Raw genomic sequence first — 19,229 nt, forward strand, 5'->3', positions numbered from 1 at the left:
CCCATTTCAGACTGGTACATCAGCGCACCCTTCTTCAGATCATGTGAGTGTGTTTACATGCACATTAATATTCCAAATACGAGCCTTATCCCGGCTAAGGGTTAGTTAGGGTTAGGCTCTTAGTTGGGATACAGTGTTTACATGGAATGATCAGTAAGCAGTTTTTTCATGTACTGTACCTGTATTAGGGCTGAACGATTGACAAAAAATCGAATTGAGATTATTTGACAGATTATTGCAATTGCGATTTAAACTGTGATTCATATCATCACCTTTTTCTTGTCCTACATTTTTTTTAGAACTTAAATTGTTTAAAGAAAAGTAATTTTGTTAAAGAAATATTAGATGTCAGTGTGCAGGATTTACTGAGCTTGAGTATGATGAAAGATTTTCACCAATTTTGTACTTGATTCATGGACCAAAGATTACCTGCAGCACTAAAATTTTGGACACCGCTCTCTGCAGCCTCTGCTATTTGGAAATTGCAGTAGTTCATATTGCGATTTGTGGATGGATACAGCATTTGTGCCGTTTGCCAAAACCTGTAGCCAAACCCAACAATAGACAGCATATGGTGTTTACATGTCAGAATATACCAGTTAATGTCAGTATATCCCAGTGAGCATATTCAGGTTTCTCATAGTCGGGATATGGGCTTATTGGGTGTTATTGCAAATAAGATATGCCGTTTACATGCACCAACTCATAAACAGAATATTTGAATGTCCCATATATAAATGGAATATGAATGTGCATGTAAATGCACTCAGTGTCTAACAAGAGGCCATTCTATTGGAATAGAAAACAACCCAGAAAATTAGAATCAGAGAATGAAACAAGTCACTAGAGTGGTAAGGGTATCTGGCTTTCATCTTCACACCCTTTCCATCATCAGCCATCCTAACTCTTACTGGGTGAATAAGCTCTTTCTCTCTGACCCCAAGTCTGCCTACAGAGAGGGGCAGATGGATGACTGGGGAGAGAGAGAGAGAGATAGAGGGCAGAGGATGTGTGTGTGCGCGTGAGCACGCAAGTACATGCATGTGAAAGACAAAGTCAAAAATGGATGACAGCATGAGCAGTTATGTGACTGTAAACCAGAATATAAGATTGTTTCTAAAACCAGCAAATCCCTATAAGATAAAGAGATGTTTTGAGGCACTTTATTACTATCAGCAGCATTGCTCGAAGTGTGTGTGTGTGTGTGTGTGTGTGGCTAAAGATGGCGGCACCGACAATATAAGACATGCCGCCAGCAAAACAGGCCACCCGGCGCAACTCTGTGTGCTTATCATAAAGAAATCAGAAAATTATACTTTCAGGTTCACGCAGCTGCAGAACTGTGATTTACGACAACTGATGCAAGTGGGGGGCAACAGCGCTGGGACAACTTGACAATAATTTGAAATAACATTTTAATAACATGATATTCCCAGATGTTACCGTCAGCTCCCTCCTGTGGACTGCATGGATGACACGACTGTTTACAGTTGATACCATGGCAGTGACTGAGTGTATGGGACTGCCGACTGCTGGTCTAGAATGTCATCATCTTACCCTTGTATGTATGTCAGAACTTTAGAGATAGACGACTCCCCATTCAAAGAGTTAAGAGTCTTGTCTTGTTAGTCACAAACTTGCTTGGGGGCGTTCTGAAGATGGCGCCTGAGTGAACAGACGTCTCTTAAAGGGACTTAACATGTAATGTCTGTGTGTACGTGCGTGTGAGTGTGTGGTTATGTGAAAGAGTGAACTTCAGCAGGGGTCTCGCAGACAGAAACCCCCACCGTGCTTCAGACTTCAGACCAGACAAAGTGGAGGAATTAAGGCCACCATGTAATATTCATGCCTCCTTCTCTCTTTCTCAATCTCATCTGTCTCCCTTTCGTTTCTCCCCGGTTACCCCTCTATAACTATTTCTCTTATAGTTCCCTCCTACCTGCTGTATACAGTTATGACCACAGGCCTCAATTACAAAGTCAATGGGTGTTGTCCATTTAAAGATTTTTCCCTTCCTTCCTACAAAGTTCCCACCTTGTACCACCTGCTTATTTCTCAGTCAGTCTTTTGGCGTTTCTCCAAATCCTGTCATCATCTTAGTTGTTCCCCTCCCTCCCCTCCACCCAGAACAGTAATGGTCACATCAGCTTCCTATATTGCCATCACATAAAAGTTAGTGTACACTAATGTACTGCACTGCATTTCCAGTGTCAGTCATTCTAATAGGGTGCCATGTAACAGTAGGTGCTGAGGTGATACTTTAAAGCCCATAGTGTGCTTAAACTGGAAAAACACATGTGCACACCATCAAATTGTGTTCTTAGACTAAACCAAAGCATAAAACTCTTTCTTTTGTTTTTCATCTGACTAAAATCTCTTTTATAATTGCAATGCCACTGCTGTAACACAAAGAGATGCCTGTTTGCATCAGGGGTTCTTTATTCTTCTCAGCCTGTAACACAAGTATGTATTTTAGTTAGGGCTGGGCGATATGGTTGAAATCAATATCATGATAATTATAAGGATTTTTCTCGATATCAATATATATCACGATATGGTTCATGTATGCAAAATCACATTAAATAATCAAATTAATGTTCATCTCATTGAACCGAATGGTGATGTTAGGTGTGATGTCAAACAAAACTGAAATATTCAAATAATATTCCTACCATACCTCATTTTATGAGAGTTTTTAAGTAGAATTTGCTTGTCATCATCAATTTAGACAGCAGAAATGTGTGTCACGATATCAAAATATCTTCATATCATCACGATATGATTCCACTGAAAGATAAACGATAAACGATAATATTGAATTATCGCCCAGCCCTAATTTTAGTCTCTTGTTGTGAGACCAGACCTCATTATAATGCATCACTACTACTTACCATGTGGGGAGCCACCAGAAGCCTGGGTCCCAAACTGTGCTTTGAGAAACCAAGGCTCACTTTAATTTAAGAAAAAGCTGCGATCCATTTGGCAATTATAGTGTATAGTATTGCTGCTTTAAGATACATGTTACTACTATTCAAAAGATTGATCATTCACTACCGGTCTGTCAAATATAGGAGGACACTGGATCAGATGAGATAGTGTAGGGTCTGGATTCCTTCTCAGTGTGAAGTTATTACATTGACATGGGTAATACAAGTCGTCTGGTACCAGCCTGAGCAGCAGAGACAGGCATACACATTCACACACACACATACAGGCATGACAACCACACATACATACAGCCCTGGGGTTGTATATACACACAAACGCACACCCACACAGATCAGTAAATACTCTAGACTAGAGTCTAAGCTAGCCTTGCTTTTCAAAGATTAATCACCCTTCACTTCATTATTGATGATCTGTGTATTTGGAACAGAACAGCCTCTAAATAAGTAATGTTACTCGAAGACACCCTGGCCATTACATGACCAATCAAATCCACATTCAAAGATATCTTCATATTTGTGGGGTGAGCACCAGAACCTATAATCTAGCTCTGGAGAAAGGATTGTATGTGGGGTGCTCTGATACAAAAATGGGGATTTCAGGAAACTTTCTAAGCAGAAATTCCTAAAATTATACCTGATCATCATTTAGAAATTAAAAGTGAACACCAGTGGCATTTGGACAGCACAGGTCCCCCCGCCAAAAAAGGTTGTGAGTTCTTGAACTCGGCTGTGCCTTTCCTTTGACCCTGGAGGGATCCGGCTCTCATACCAAAGTGCATATCGGGACAGTCAGCTGGAGCAAAAACAGGCTGCCCTTTAGTCAGAGTGGTAAAGAACAGCAGTTGCCTCACCAACAAAGTTCACGCTGAATGAACAAATTAATGTGATACTTTATTGATCCCTGCAGGGAAATTATCTTTTCAGAGGTCAGAGTAGTGTGAGCTACAGAACAGCGCTCTGTCTTGTTCAAGGGCATTTCAGCAGGGCGAATGGGGGCTTAAACCCCTACTCACAACGCCACCCTGCTGCCCCATGGTCAGATGTAAATTACAGTCATCCCCCTGAGACTCTGTCCCCTAATTTAAATTGCCAATACTTTTCAAATCTCTCCCGTGTTCACTTCGTAGCTGATTATCCCCTCTTGCTCTCCTTCTCCCAAGGTCTCTGTTCCAACTTCCACAGAGGAAGAGGGTGAAACAAAAAGTATGCAAGCGTGAGAAGAAAGACAGGAAGAAACGAATGCTAAAACAAAGAGAGCTAATGGGGATCAGAGACCAACAGCAGTGGGCTTTTTTTATGTCCTGAAACAAAACTCCATTCCACAACTACCACCACACCCTGCAAGTCACGTTAGTGTGTGTGTGTGTGTGTGTGTGTTTGCGTGTGTTTGTGTGTGTGTGTGTGTATGGAAAAGCCTGCATGTACTGTATGCAAATTTATTATGGGGGTAAAGTTCATACATTCTTGTGAGCGTGTCTGTGTTTGTGTGTGCACTCTTCTGTGTGGTTGTTTGTATGCATTTTTCTGTATACACTTTTACACCGGGCTACAGTCTCTCAGTGAACGATAAGGATCCATGTTTATACGAGCACCACTTAGCCATACTTATCTGGAGTGCTGAGAGCATGTACAAAGACCTCTGACATAATGGCCAATTAGCCTCCTCTCTGTCTGTCTGCCTGTCCAGTTTAGAGAGGTCTGGAGTGAGGGTAGCGTGAGAGGGGAGAGAAAACATACCCAGTGCCTCATGATGGTGAAGGGAAGTGTGACGGCGCAGACAGACAGAAAGCGGTAAGTCCGCTGGGCACCGCTGCCGCCTCCTAGAGTCGGCCACTTGTGGGAGTGTCACATGCGTTTCCGCTTGATTTTTGATGGGATAGCATTAAATACCAAACGAAGGTATGAGTACTTTTATTCTCTGCCATGGATCAACAGAGGAAAATCATTGCTGTTGCTGCAGCTGTTTATCTACAGAGATTATGCTGTGGGCAGTGATTACTAATATTACTAATATTTGGCAACAAGGATCATTTACATGGCGGGTGTTTTGCTCAAATCTGATTGGGTACCATGCTGCGATTTTCTGACGACAAATGAGTGGAAGTCAAAGCACATCGTCCCCGAAATATGTCCTGAATATGTCCAGACAAACCTACAAACAGAAGCTCTCCATCTAGTGTTGATCTTAAGAAGTCAAAGAGCTAAGGTGTATGTATGTGTGTGTGTAAAGCTACAAAGTAGGACTAAAGCACCAGAGTAGAGCTTCCGTGAGAAGTTCCAGTAGCAGGTCCCTTTTGTTTATGTCCCTAGTTTTCTCTGACTCAACACAATGGCTGACATGGCACTTTGTTATTCTTGCTCTGTTCCTAAAGGGACCTGCTGAGACACCAAGGGAACTTGGGGCCAAATTTATCAAGCTTGGTACCAACTCTGTTTTCCTACCCAACAACCCTGAGTGCTATACTTTTATAACTACACTGAATTTCAAATTGGAATTGAAAAATAAGAAATGTTGAATATGACAGTAGCCAGTATAATTCTCTAACAATAAAGGTATATCAGTATGGCACCTCAGATTAGGTGCTTATTTCTCTAAGTTCTAATTTAGGGATAGAGTTCATCAAGGTCAAGAAAACAAATTGTTTTTTAAGTCAACAGAGCCTCAATGGAGGCTTGCTTACATTAATACAGCAGCGGTAGACGATTGCAATATCTGCATATATTTATATAAATGTATATACATATATCCGTATGTATGTAACAATGAGAAGGATATGGCAATCTGAAGAAATCACATATGTAAATTTACAGTAATTTACACGATGTGCAAATGTGCCTCATATTCACATCAACAAGTCTACTGAAGGCCATATATGTATGTACATAAAGTGTCTTGGCATAGACATGCATTGAAAAAACCTATACACCTTGTCAGTATATTCACTTACAGATGCAGATAACATTATGTACAGAATGTGCCGATTTGGATATGTTACTATTACTAGCTAAACGCCTACCTACTCACACATACATCACTCTGGATATGAGTGTCAGCTAAATGCTTAAAGTGTTAATGTAATGTAAAATGTACCAAAGATGCGAAACCACTAATTTATCCGGTCACCCGCACTACTCAATGTTTTACGCCCAGTATTAAGCCCAGCCCTCCACTGCAGCTCTGAGCAAATTTGATGCACATTACTTTACCCCTAATGAAAGAGTCTGTTTTTCTGCTAAATTTTGTGTGATTTGTCACAGATAATGCAGCGTGTGTGTTTAGGTTTACATGATTCAAACTACTGAAGTGGTGATCACTGGCATTCACTTTGTGTAAGTAGTAATTAGCACAAGAAAGTTTGAATACATTCAGATAACATCACATTTATTTGCTCAGTACAGATACACCACAATATATAAACACATGTACTGTACAGACTGACTTCATTATAAAGCTGAAAATGAGCGAGACTCATTTTCAATGACAGTATCATTTGCATGTTTGATCCCCGTCTAAAAAACATACATCATTACAAAGACCTCACTGCAAACACTTCAAAGGTTTGACATGTCAGCTTTGAAATCTGACATGTCAAACCCACGGTCATGTTTCTCAATCTCAAAATTACACATATTCCATTGTTCACCGCGTCCAATCTCCAGTGTGCATAGTGTACAAAAACACACGCGGAGAGTCACATTCCTGCATCTTTTGGGACATTTCCTGGCCAAGGTTTTGTTAAAGTGGTCAATCTCCTCTTAATGTGATAATAATCTGCTGCTCAGAACAGCTGGGTCATGAGTCAGTCATTAGTGGGGACTGGCGTGGCCTATTTAGAGCCATAGGAAAACACAGAGGAGAAAATCCAATACAGATCGAATGACAGATAAGAGAATACCACTGCCTGTGTTTGTGTGTGTGTGTGTATTAAACTAAAGTGCACTATTTGAATGGGTTTGTACTGCTTGTTCTGTGTACTGTACAAAACTTTCTTCTTTTTTTTTTCCCTAGGGAACAATATATTTTCTCCTGATTCAATGTGGCTTTATTGAGCTTTGGATACAATTTCTCCAAAATATTTGAAGACACACTTTAATCTCTCTGCTTCCCAAATTTGTGATGAGTTGTGAAAAGTATAAACTATAATTTAAGTACAGTTTTTTTTGCACATATATACTTTAAAATCACTTTCCCATTGTGTAGATGCCCTACCCGTTGACATGTATAATTACTGTCATATTTTTATTGTTGTATGTGTTTACCATTGTAAACTGTACCTATCTATCTCCCTCTCTCAAACCAGAAGGTTGCATTTTAATTTAAATTATCTATGCATCTACAAATGGCCAGTGAACCCAGGTCAGTCCCAGAATACCACAGTATTGATACTCCCAACCCAACCCAGCCTGCTCTCCCTCTTTCTCTAATCATACCCAACATGGTACTGTTCCTTAGCACTGCCACCACCAGAGTGTGGGTCCCTTGAGACCATCAGAGCTAATTGTTTTCCCACAGAAAAAAAAAAAAAATTGGAGGACCGCCATGTCTTTGTACATGAAATGTCCCACAACCCTTTGCTCCAATTCTTACCCACTTTTGAGGAACTGTACCGTGAACTACTGTGGGAAGGAATGTCTTTCGAATAGGTTTTTAGTAGTGAACGTCATCCTTCAATTCCTTCAAAAGTCATCAGCTGTCTCAGCGCAAAAGACAGTGTTTACAGTAAAAACACTTCAGTAGAAACAGTTGAGGGAAAAGCATGACTTCAATATGTGACCTTGCCGCTAAACCTAATCCACAACACTGATCAATTCCCAATGGAGACGTCAAAAAGACAGCAACGGTTTAACTTTACAAAAATAACTTTGTGGGTAGTTTGACAATCAGACATTCAATAGGCCATCATATTACTGTACACTGAGTATTGTTCAGGTAGTAGAGCTAAACTTGGAAAAGACAGGAAAGGTTATAATATTTGGCAATGCTTCACAGATGACAGCCTAAAAAATGAATGATGACATGAGATCAGAGTTTCTGTCAAACACAAGAGAACACCTGACACCTCGTACATCTTGTTCTGTACATCACACTCAAACACTCACGCAAACACACCTGAAGGTATAACAGTCTGGGAGTCATGTGAAGATAATTAAGCAGTAAAAGGTGATAACTCTGGCAATACGCACGCCAGAACACCAGAAACAGTCCAATTCAGCCCATGGTCGCCTCCCCATACACATGCAGGCACCCAAGTGTTCACACAAACACATACGAGACTGTGCACACGCTCACACAAACACAAAATTATTTTTCTGATTCATGTGTTTGCTCCATCTGGTCTTCAGTTACACATTGAGGGAACAGAGGAACACTGAATGCAGATCCTGAAGCAGCTGAGCAATAATGACATATTTTTTAAATAAATTATGTTTTTCTGCAAATTCTACTGAATATACAATACAAAAAGGGTGTTGGGTTATTCCCTACTGAATGTGAAATAAAATGATCGAGGCTGGCCAGTGCATGTTTTCATCTCTGCACATGTAAAAGATTGCCAGCCAAGCATGTGCCAAGCAGCCTTCACTGCAAAAATAGATGCATATCTATAAATCAAGCCCTCGCCTAATTAACACTTTTCCAACAGATCATTTTCATTTTTATGTGTACATCAAGGCAAGAATATATCCGTCTGTAATGAGAAACAGTCTTATACATGCACCTTAGGTATCTCTGAACCAGCACAGTGCAGTGGCCCTTAATCTTCATCCATTACATATTTAGGATACAATTATTATAATCTAAGAAAGATCTAGCTGACATTCTTTGGTAGGCTAGATAGATAAAGCTAGTGTATCTGCACCTAAATAAACTGAGTGCCAGTGATGAGGAGACTCTGAACCTACCCTATTAATAGTGGTTCAAATCAATTTTCCCAACTTTTGAGTTATACAATACACACACTTGGACCATTTCAACCTATTCTTGTTCTTGATTAGTTTGTATTAAATATTAAGTTAAATTGAAAAGGATCCACAAAACAACATGTGGGGACAAGATGAGAGAAACAGACTACAACACATGCATGCACATGGATGCACACACGCGCCATTGCCATTCCCAGGGAGTTGAGGAGGTCAATCCCTCTTCATGGCGCCGTGTAGAGGTTAGTCTGGAGGCAGAGAGAATGGACTATTTGTCCGCTCTGTATGCATGTGCTCCTCCTGTGTCTGCGTGTGCGTGTGTGTGTGTGCACTAGACCCGGACTGCAGGCACAGTTATGCAATCACGATACAGCATATAGGTTAGTGACAAGATAATTAGAAGGACGTGTAAATCTGAAGTTTGCAGGATCAGACACTCACGGCTTCTCTTTACTCTGTTCCCCTTAGCCAATCTCAAGGTCAAGGGTCAAGGATCAAAGTTCAAGGGTCATTCACCATGATTGCTTAACAGCTTTACCTGTGGTAAAATATGCTGTGGGAAAATCAGCCCAGATGATGTACAAACAATGAATGGATTGTAAAAAAAAAACATAACCACATTCTTTATCTTACTTTTGTCTTGGACAAAGTTCTGGAATCACTTAAGAATAAATATAATCAATTACAAAACGACAAGGATGCTATGATATTGACAAAGCTTGAGAGACGTAAATCTATTAAAAAATACTGTGGCTTTTTGTCAGGTTAACAGTCGTACACCATAGCCAGACAGCATCTGGCTCATATATTACAAAGAGCAGGACCAATGTGTCAACCCATTACTTAAGTAAAGAAATGACCTGTTGCCCTGTACAACAACATGGATCAATAAATAATCTAAAATTCACAAAACAGATGTCTTAATGCAGACAAACCATGTTCAATTTAGTCAATGCAAACAATCCACAAAATGGCATGTGTATTAGGGCTAGACCTATATAATTTCTTTAAATTGCTCTTTGATTGACTAACCTCAATCAATCAATCAATCAATCAATCAATCAATCAATCAAAATACTTAAAAGTAAAAGTATAACTAAGACAGACATACACAAATACACACACACTATTGCATCACTTTGAGTATTTAAACACCCAGGGGGTGAGGGCACATAAAACACATTTAAAGAGTTTGTTTGTTATTGACAGTTCGCCTCCGCACTGCCACAATACTAAAAAGCAGCAGTCAACCGTTGGTCTTTTTCAAAGAACACGTTGCGTTTTGCATCCATTCCTTCTTTTTTTGCATTCAACACATACTGTCCTGATCTGGCAACACACAAAGGTCACATTGTTTCACATACTGCACATACTGTTTTTCAGTTTTCTTCAGAACAACACCGTGTTCTTACATTTTGTTTTTTTTTGGCAAAATAAGTTAAGGATTCACCACCCATAAAAGAAAACTGTCATATCACTTGTCCAGAGATCTTTAGACACTTTCTCCTCCTCCTTTCCAACTTGTCTTTTCCATTACCCCTGTCCGTTTATGTTGGTGTATAACGCACATAAGTTTCCTTCATCATTTAAACACCCTGCGGGACTTTTTAGTACCCTTTTATCCATAAATCATTTTCTCTTTCCTCTCTGTCTTTGAATGCCAGCTGTGGCCTGTGCAGGGAAGATGCCTTTGCAACATCCAAACTGGATAGAAACAGCAGCAGATCCCTCCGTCCATCTCTCTTGCAGCACATTTCATCTTAACAAGGGAGACATATACTAACAAGCACATCAGGCAACTTCTAAAAGGTTCAAATGCCTTTCGGCACAGGGTTTCCCTCAGTGCTCTCACTACACATGACATGTTGTGCCAGTTCTTATTTCCCCATGGCCATATCCATACCCAGATCCTCCATATCCCTGTTCAGCAGGCCCAAAGAAAGCCTTTTTAGTGTTCCTAACCCCAAAACCACTGCCACTGCGCTGCAGACAGAAGGAGCAGAGGCGTTTGAGGCCTTTCCGGAAGGCAGAGTTGGAAAGACTATAGATGAGACAGTTGCAGAAGCTGTTGCTGATAGCCAGCCATGTGGTAAGGAAGGAAACTGCAGGGTGATGGTAGATCCCTCCACTCTCCAACAGAAAGTAGAGGATGTAGGGCAACCACAGGATATAAAACACGCTGGTGATGCGGAACAGCACCATAGCGTATCGTTTGTCTGGGTATGGTGCTGGGGGCTGCTGATGCTGCAGTTGGTGGTGCTGGGGTTTTTGCGGTTGTGACAAGTGGGGCATCTGACCTTGCTCTACCCCACTGCAGTCCTTGACCACAGCCACCGATCCCACTGCCGCTCCCGGCCCCTGCAGTTGTTGGGGTCGGTAGCGCGCGTGGCGCTCGCTGATCTCCCGGGTGTGCTGTCGGCAGATCTTGAAGATATTGGCGTAGGTGAAGCAGACAGTGAGCGTGGCAGGGGCATAAAGCAATGCCACAATAAACGTTGTGAACGCCGGACGTGTCGTCCACTCAACCGCACACCACTCCACCACATCGCCATGGTAACCCGGCTTCCCCCAGCCGAGGAAGGACGGCAAAAACACCAGGGCAGAGTACAACCATATCAGAGCAATGCAGCAGCGCACGCGGCAAGGCGTCACTAGGGACGCGTAGGTCAGAGGTTGCGTGATGGCAATGTAGCGGTCTACACTCACGCACGCCAGCGATGCCATGGAAACTGACTTCAAAACGGATACCATGTACCCGAACACCTGGCAGGTGAGTTTGGGGTCGAGGCCCTGGAGGTGATGGAGGAGGGACAGGGAAGGGAACAGGCAGCTCACCCCCACCAGCAGGTCAGCGTAGGCCATGGTCTGGATGAAAGCACTGGTGGTGTGCTGGCTGAGCAAGGGGGCACAGTGGAAGACAAAGATGACCACCAGGTTACCAGCAATAATGAGAATAGTAAGGAGAAGTATGACAGAGACTTCTAGGAGGCAGGTGTTGAAGATTTGTGAATAGCCTATCTCCAGCAGGCAGAAGGGAGCGGAGAGGTTGGAGGGGTGAAGGTCAGCAGAGCTCTGGTTCAATGGGTCCAGGGTGGAGTTCATCATCTTGGGTGGGAGTGTGTGTCCGAGGGGCCCTGCAAGGGTACGGGGAACCCAAGGACTGATTCTGTTGGTTAGTTGGCTGGTTATGGGACAAGCTGGAGGGTTTCAGCCCAAACGGTAAGCTCCATGCTGGGGTTCCATGGTGAGACTGGCGCCCTCTGCCATTTCATAGGCAGGAGGGATAGAAGGACATAGAAAGGTGGGGGAGCCCCCCGGAGTAGTCCTCACTGCATGTAGATGTGGTTTCACACGGAGTTACAAAATCACCAGTGTGCACACACCTACAAACAGATATACACACACACAGAGAAACCCTCGTATTCCTCTTCTTCCTTTTCTTGGTGAAATGCCCAACTGGACACAACTGGATTTAAAAGGCACAAAAAAGGAAAAAAAGAAAGAAACGTGATTGTCTTTGTTTAAAGGAATTCCAGTCCAATCTCTGCTTGAAATGCCTCCGTCCTTAGCTCCCTATAAAGTCAGAGATGGCAGCAACATCTGCTGCAGCTGCAGAAAGCGTAGATTGAGAGCTCTCTCTGATCTGTCTATAGTCCGAACAGTCACAACAGCTTCCAGTGAAAAGACATTATTTTGTAATATGCCGCACACATAAACTGAGCGAGGGAGATACGAAGGATATCCTCTCCTTTTTATTCTGTCCTCTTATTCCTCCTCTGTCCTGCCTTTAGCTTCTCTTTTCTGTTTCCTCTTCTTTTTCCTCTCCTTTCTTGTTGCTCCTTTATCCTCTTTTCACTCGTTCCTGTCCCGTTGTTCTTGCCTCAGTTTATGTCTGGTCCTTCACGGTGGGAGCGCAGCAGACTAGCCTGAGCTGAGAGGATGAAGGCAGTGCGGAGGGTGACTGATGTTTCGGACGCGCGCGCGCACATACAAACACACCTCAGCTCACTGTGTCTATCCAGAGAAGTAGCAACAATGTCTGGAGTGGAAATGAGGGAGGCAGGCATACCAGTGTTGGGAGAACCCCCCTCGTGTTCATTTATCCTTTTTTTCTGTCTGTCTGTCTGTCTGTCTCTCTCTCTCACACACACACTCTCTCTCTCTCTCTCTCTCTCTCTCTCTCTCGCTCTCTGCCTCTCTCTCGACAGAAACAGTGGCATAGAGGCTCCTCCCATTCTCTGTAGCTCCAACCAATGACCAAATGCAAGGGCACGAGTCTGCCTCCTTCCCCACCCTCTTCCCCCTCCCCCTTTTTTCTGTGCCTGTGTTCCTCATAAGCACATAGACCACTTTCCATCCCTCTTAACCCATACGCCCCATAACATTCACTGTCTCACACTTAAAAATCAGCAATATTTGGTGTTACACAACCTCTTAAACGTGGCCTTTAGCAAATGTACTGTTTGGACAAACAGACTGACATAAAAAGACACATAAGCATTCGAGAAAAATACACAGAAATGACAAGAGATGTAAAGATGCTGTCCATCCATGCCATCAGATCTTTGGGTGAAACTGAGCTGATTATCAGATAAATAATTCTGCTGTATTGCCTGGAGCCGAGCCAGGTTACAGTAAGCGCTTTTCTAAACATTCTGTCCTTCGCAAGTCACTGTGCTCATTCCCGAAAGATAAGGGAGGACTGGGAAAATTATGTGGAAATATTCTTCCAGTTCTTGGTAATATGAGGTTAAACTGGAAAGGCAGGGTTCAATAGTTAATTTATATATACACATATGTACACAAGTAACTATTAGTATTAGTAGTACTATAGTATTATTACTACTAGCAGTAATAGTGGTTTTATAATAGGAATTATAATTAGTTATTAGTATTATTACTTTCTCAATGAATGGGAATCTGTCAGGTTAACAGTTGTACACCATGTTTTCATGTTTTCTTAAGATTCTGGAGATAATATTTCTAGTTTATCCCTTCATACAGTGGGAGTGTCACCGTCAAGTTGCTGATATTGTTGACTCCCTTTCCAAGTAAATTTAGAAAAAAAAAATAGTCTTTAATTCCTGTTCTCTGCAGCTTCTCTCCTCATTCCCAGCAGACAGGATATTTTGAGATTATCATTTTACAGTACGGAAAATGTCACAACAATGCCTGGATGCATGCAATAAGCGCTGCCAACAGGAAATATCCCTATTATCAGTCTGATTAGAAGCCAAGACATAGGAAGGTGTCCCTTATAACGTAGTACATCATACTAGCATGTTCAAAATATGTCCATGTATGCTACACATGGACTAAGTCAAGTCCTGTGTGTGTCAGCATCAGTCTGCCCCTGTCACTACAACACAAGGGGGCTGTAAAAAAAAAAAAAAAAAAAAAGCACTACACCTTGAGCTGAAAGCATTGTTCTCCGACGGAAATTAATTCATCGCAAATGAGAGACTCCATTAATGCTGTGTGTGTTTGATTTATTCTACTTATGCATTGATTATGCATGCCTAAAGTATTTTTTTACTGGTTCTCTGATGTTATCATGCTAAAAATACTTCATCGGTGAATTAAAGTTGCAATGAAAATGTATGTTGTGATGCTAAACATAACTAGCAATGATGTTCAAAGCTGAATAGTGGCTAAAGTGCTGAATCGATTTTACTAGTTAAGTAATTTCTGCATTTTGTTCATCACTGGTGAAATAGCCTGCAGCGAAAAACATAAAAGCATAACGGACTGACTGCGATCAAGGCTTTACTCATACTTTCTACAAGTGATTGCAAATGTGTTTCTCACAATAATTTTGCTACTAATTTGCAGATGAAACTGCTACTTTTCTTCACCTTAATACCAATACCAATACCATTTTTTAAAATAAATACACTGGAATACATTATGTGGATAAATACTTTAATTAACTAATGCATTTGTACTGGGTGAGGGTTTGGAGAATCATGTGTGAGTGCCAAGGGCTCTGGTTGGGATGATCAAAAACACGATGGAAAACCTTTTCCTGAGTCGTCTAATTATAGCAGGAAGGTCGCCATGGTAACATTAACAATAATAATAATACCATTCATACAAGATGAATATGTTGGTAAAATAACATCACATTCAAAAATGTGCATGCGCTCACACCCTAACACACACACAAACGCACACAAACTAATACACACACACACAGCACTAGCCCCTTTAACAACGTAAACCAAGTTGAACAATGGTACTTATGTAATCTATAATTATACAAATAGTCTACTTTCCTGTGGGTACTTCTTAGATTTAGTAGTGTTTTCTTTTTAAGTTAAGAAATTGAATTGAACACCAAAGAATGGTGGCAACACTTCTAAAATTAGCATTTATTATTATTTCTTCTAAAAAAACATTATCATTGCTGTATTCCTTAAGTGTTCTATGGGCCACAATGGAAAGCCCTTTAATTTGATGATGCTAAAAAATGTGCAGTACATCTTTAAGAAGAGGAAGCAGGACGGTCCCAGAGAATTTCAGACTGTATTTATACTGCCCATGTTTTTATGCTTTTTCTTGTATTGATGCAGACATAAATGATTCAAATGTTTTTCATCTACACATACATCCAAAAGTCCTTCTGTCCATGTCCGTGTGTGTGTGTGTGTGTCTTTGTTTGTGTGTGCGTGTGCATGTCCTTCTGTCCAGGTGTGTCTGAGAGTGCTAAACAGATATGCACCTGCTCCTGATTTTGTATGCATCACCAGATATTGCTCCTCCACTTAGCAGCAGTTGGTCCGACACAGTCAGCCATACCCAGGTATCCTGACCTCATCACAGACATTTTTTTCTCTTTCTCCTTGGCAATACAGACAGCCCTGTTTCCACTGCAAGGCTCAAAAGGCCTAGCTTGGACTTCCGTATTATTCATGCACTTCAATTTCTCCCAAAATGATGTTTCCGGGATTCCTTTTGCGTGAGATGATGTGCCAGCTCGGCTTCGGTTTAATGCTTTTTATTTCCTTTTCGTAAACAGGTTAGTCCCAACTGGCCCTGCTGTGAGGAGCCGCCGAAAAATGTGCTAGAATAATTACCTTCTCAGTTATTTTTGGATTCATTTGGCATGCTATTTATAGATCAACACACAGAATCGTGTTCTAAAATTAGGAACACTTCTCCCTCTTGGTGCTGCACGGTCTACTGTATGGTGTCTATTGGAGACTGCAGAGTTTATGTCTCGTGCAGGGCAATTTGGTGTAGCGTGATGGAGACCCAAACACATTCACAGACACACACACACACACACGCACCAGCCTGCACCTTTCTCCCCCGCAATCCAGACACACTCCCGTGCCTTCACACACCTCCTCAGTCCACCACACGAGGGGCTAAAAATAGATGACAGTAGACGAAAAGGGTTGGGAGAAGAGGAGGAAAAGAAGGATGGGATGAGAAAAGGAGTCATGGGAAACACTGGGCTCACCCAATAGATGATGAGGAGGAAGAGAGAGAGAGAGAAAGACAGAGACAGAAAGACTGAGAACAAGAAAGAGCTGTTAAGAAGGTGGGAAAAGCAGGAAGAGAGTGATGCACAGTCACCTGCTTGCCAAGCTGAGGAACATTTGCTGCCACATTTGGCACAGCTCAGTCCTGTTCAGTCCAACTGGTGCTTCCTCACAGCCTGGCAAACTCTCCAGGACTGACATCCAGTAACTGACACACAACTGGCACCGACATGTCAGCCCACAAGTACAGTACATCGTGATTGACTGGCTGATTGACTGGCTCAAGGGAAACACAACAAAGCTGGTGATTATAATTACAGTACAGCGAATTACAGTTCATATTCTCAAGTCAAATCATATTATTGTTTCACTGGGTGATAGTTTGGTTGACATACTGTTGGCTGACATAAAAATCTTTGAGCAATCACAGAAAACTGATTCGAGCAATCTCTCTCTCTATACTAAAAAAAACAGGGGTTGTGTGCTGAAGGTTTGTTATTCCTCTATTCCTTTTTATTTTTCCAAATAATGAATAATGATCGACTTCATGTTTTTTTCAGTTGTGTGTGAATGTCAGTGTCTTATCGCTGTTCAGGCACTAAAATTCTGTTATTCGATTAATTAGAAGCTAATAAGGCTAGCGTTGCCTAATTTGTTACTGCAACATTAGTTGACTCCCATCTGATAATTGTTACTTTTGTGAGGCAAATCTAACTTGCAGCTACTGTAATTACCTCTTCAACAGATTGTGTTTCAAACTTTACCTCTATTCAGCATGTGTCAGCACAGGCACAGCACAGCTGAAAGGAGCACTGGCTGTTTGACAAATACCATGCGCTGCATCACAAGTGTAACAAATTATTATCACTGTATTCACTGACACACTCTAAGTGCTTGACGGCACGAAACAAATCTTTGTTTTTATAAAATACATTGACGTGAAACATCAGGTCTGAACATTAGCGTGGTGCATCACAGCAAAATAACTAAAACAAAAATGTACTTGGGTGGCTGTTAATTTACTTTGGCAAGCTGCCCAAATACAATCAGTATACAATATGAAAAAGAAATCCAGAAAATATCTCAGTTACAAAAAGATATTGCTAGAGTTTTGTGACTATAGATGCAGTATTTATTCAGTTTGGTATCACCCACAGAGGTCAGTGAATGCCTTCATCAGGGTTACAGATTTATAAGACAATATCAAAATGAGTTGGTTTTAAATAATAAATACTTCTTTTTAGTCTTCACCCAAGTATGCAATAAGTTTTCCTTTTTGTATATTTTTTTATCTATCTTTCTTAGCACATTGGTGTTTATAGTAAAGTAGCGCTGGAGTTACATAATCATACTCTATTGTTTGTTGGTGCAGCAAAGTTTGCAGCAGCTGAACTTTTGGACAAAACGCCCCTGAGCAGCCCTGTATGCCCCAACTATTGCTACAACACAATTGGTGCTACAGCTAGTAATCATCCAGCTCAAATCTGCCATTCAACAGTGAAAACAGTTATGTACAGTGATGTGCGGTTAGAAAGAAGCCACCAATAGAGAAACTGTCTAGTCTCAAACAGGGATAAACTGCTTCCATTCACACTGCCAATTGTGCAACTAAGGCTTTCCAGCTCGTGGCAATCCCAAACTAATGAAAAAACTGAACAAATAAACAAAACCTGCTCTACCTTGCCACTAAGATTTGTACAAGAAACACTTTTTTTTACATACAGAAATTTTGTTACCGTAGTCGCTAATTTCCCATGTATTTCAATGCAACCTCAGCACAACAAGTGTCTGATGTGAGAACAGAAGGATCTTGGTTTTATGGTTACGTTGTAGCATCAAGAAGTCTAGTTTTCTTCAGCCCTGATCACTAATTTTGATCTTTTGAGGACAATTTGATAACCCATTTGTTCAAGTCTTTAAGAATAAGCCAATGTACAGTTGAAATAGACCACTCAACAGTCGCATAAGAGGGGACACCCTCCAGCCAAGTAGAATTTAAGAAGTTAAATCATACTGTGGATGTCATCAGAAGTACTGTATTAGCATAGGCTTTCTTAAATTATAGTCTGGTTTCACGTTCGTACAAGTAACCCAGGGTTCTAACTGAACCCAGTTGATCTAACTCTGATTATTCTCCACCCTGCCCTTTTTCTACATAAATACAAAAATAATAATTTACATCATGCCAACGTCTGCATCAGCTTGGTAGAATAAAAAAGAAAAAGAATTGGCCAGCTGAATACAGCCGCCGACATGTCTCTGAATCAGCGCTGTGTATGTTTGTGTGCGATGTGACTACACATTATCAACACACAGACACAGACAAACACAAACACTCACACAAGATAGTCCCATGATGAGTGCTTAGGGCAGATACACAGACACATGCCTAGCAACAGACCTGGGCCAAACAGCAATTGCACATGATTGTAAGCCTGTTCAGAGTGTCAAATGGGTTCACTGCATCAGGATAATTCAGCATCAGGTAAGCTGTCAATCACAGTCAGGTAAGTTATCAATCACACAACAGTACTAAAATGCTTTTCAAATACTTTCCTGTGATTGTCTGAAATTTCTGGCATTCATTTTATTGTTTCATGTGGCAAACTCCCATCTGGCACCAAAGTAGGATAAAACAAACCTAAAAAGTTTTTGCTTGTTTGACCCAGGTCTGCCTAGCAGAAGCCAAAACATCATTACACACATAAACCTTTGGGACAGAGAGACAGGCAGGCATACAGTCAGACAGAAAAAGAAAGAAGCAGACACATGGGCAGACAAACAGCGGGAGAAGAGAGAGAGCGAAGCAGACAGAGTGACAAAACACAAATGGGCAGGCAGACAGAGCAAGGCAGAAAGATACACAAGCTGACAG

At 41.4% G+C, this 19,229-nt stretch overlaps 1 protein-coding gene across 2 annotated transcripts; it reads right to left on the minus strand.

The window, feature by feature from the left end:
* Window positions 1–9,487: 9,487 nt before the first annotated feature.
* On the minus strand, window positions 9,488–12,255 carry LOC139656860 (probable G-protein coupled receptor 21). 2 transcript variants are annotated; one of them, XM_071534493.1, is made up of 2 exons: window positions 11,180–12,255; window positions 9,488–11,095 (listed from the first exon to the last, which is right to left on the minus strand). In XM_071534493.1, the coding sequence occupies exons 1-2, from the start codon at window positions 11,970–11,972 to the stop codon at window positions 10,719–10,721; spliced, it is 1,170 nt and encodes a 389-aa protein (XP_071390594.1). In that variant the 5' UTR covers window positions 11,973–12,255; the 3' UTR covers window positions 9,488–10,718. The 2 variants fall into 2 exon arrangements, with proteins under 2 accessions (XP_071390594.1, XP_071390592.1); XM_071534491.1 differs by having other exon boundaries at window positions 9,488–12,255.
* Between the last annotated feature and the right edge of the window lie 6,974 nt (window positions 12,256–19,229).

Source organism: Centroberyx affinis, unplaced genomic scaffold (assembly GCF_046629955.1).
Source record: "Centroberyx affinis isolate AG114_WGS23_722 - 3 ecotype Tasmania unplaced genomic scaffold, CSIRO-AGI_Caff_v1 ptg002559l_1, whole genome shotgun sequence".
NCBI lineage: Eukaryota > Metazoa > Chordata > Actinopteri > Beryciformes > Berycidae > Centroberyx > Centroberyx affinis.

Bases quoted from the DNA above. Each gene is read 5' to 3' on its own strand.
- LOC139656860 (XM_071534491.1), bottom strand. From the start codon at position 11,972: ATGATGAACTCCACCCTGGACCCATTGAACCAGAGCTCTGCTGACCTT.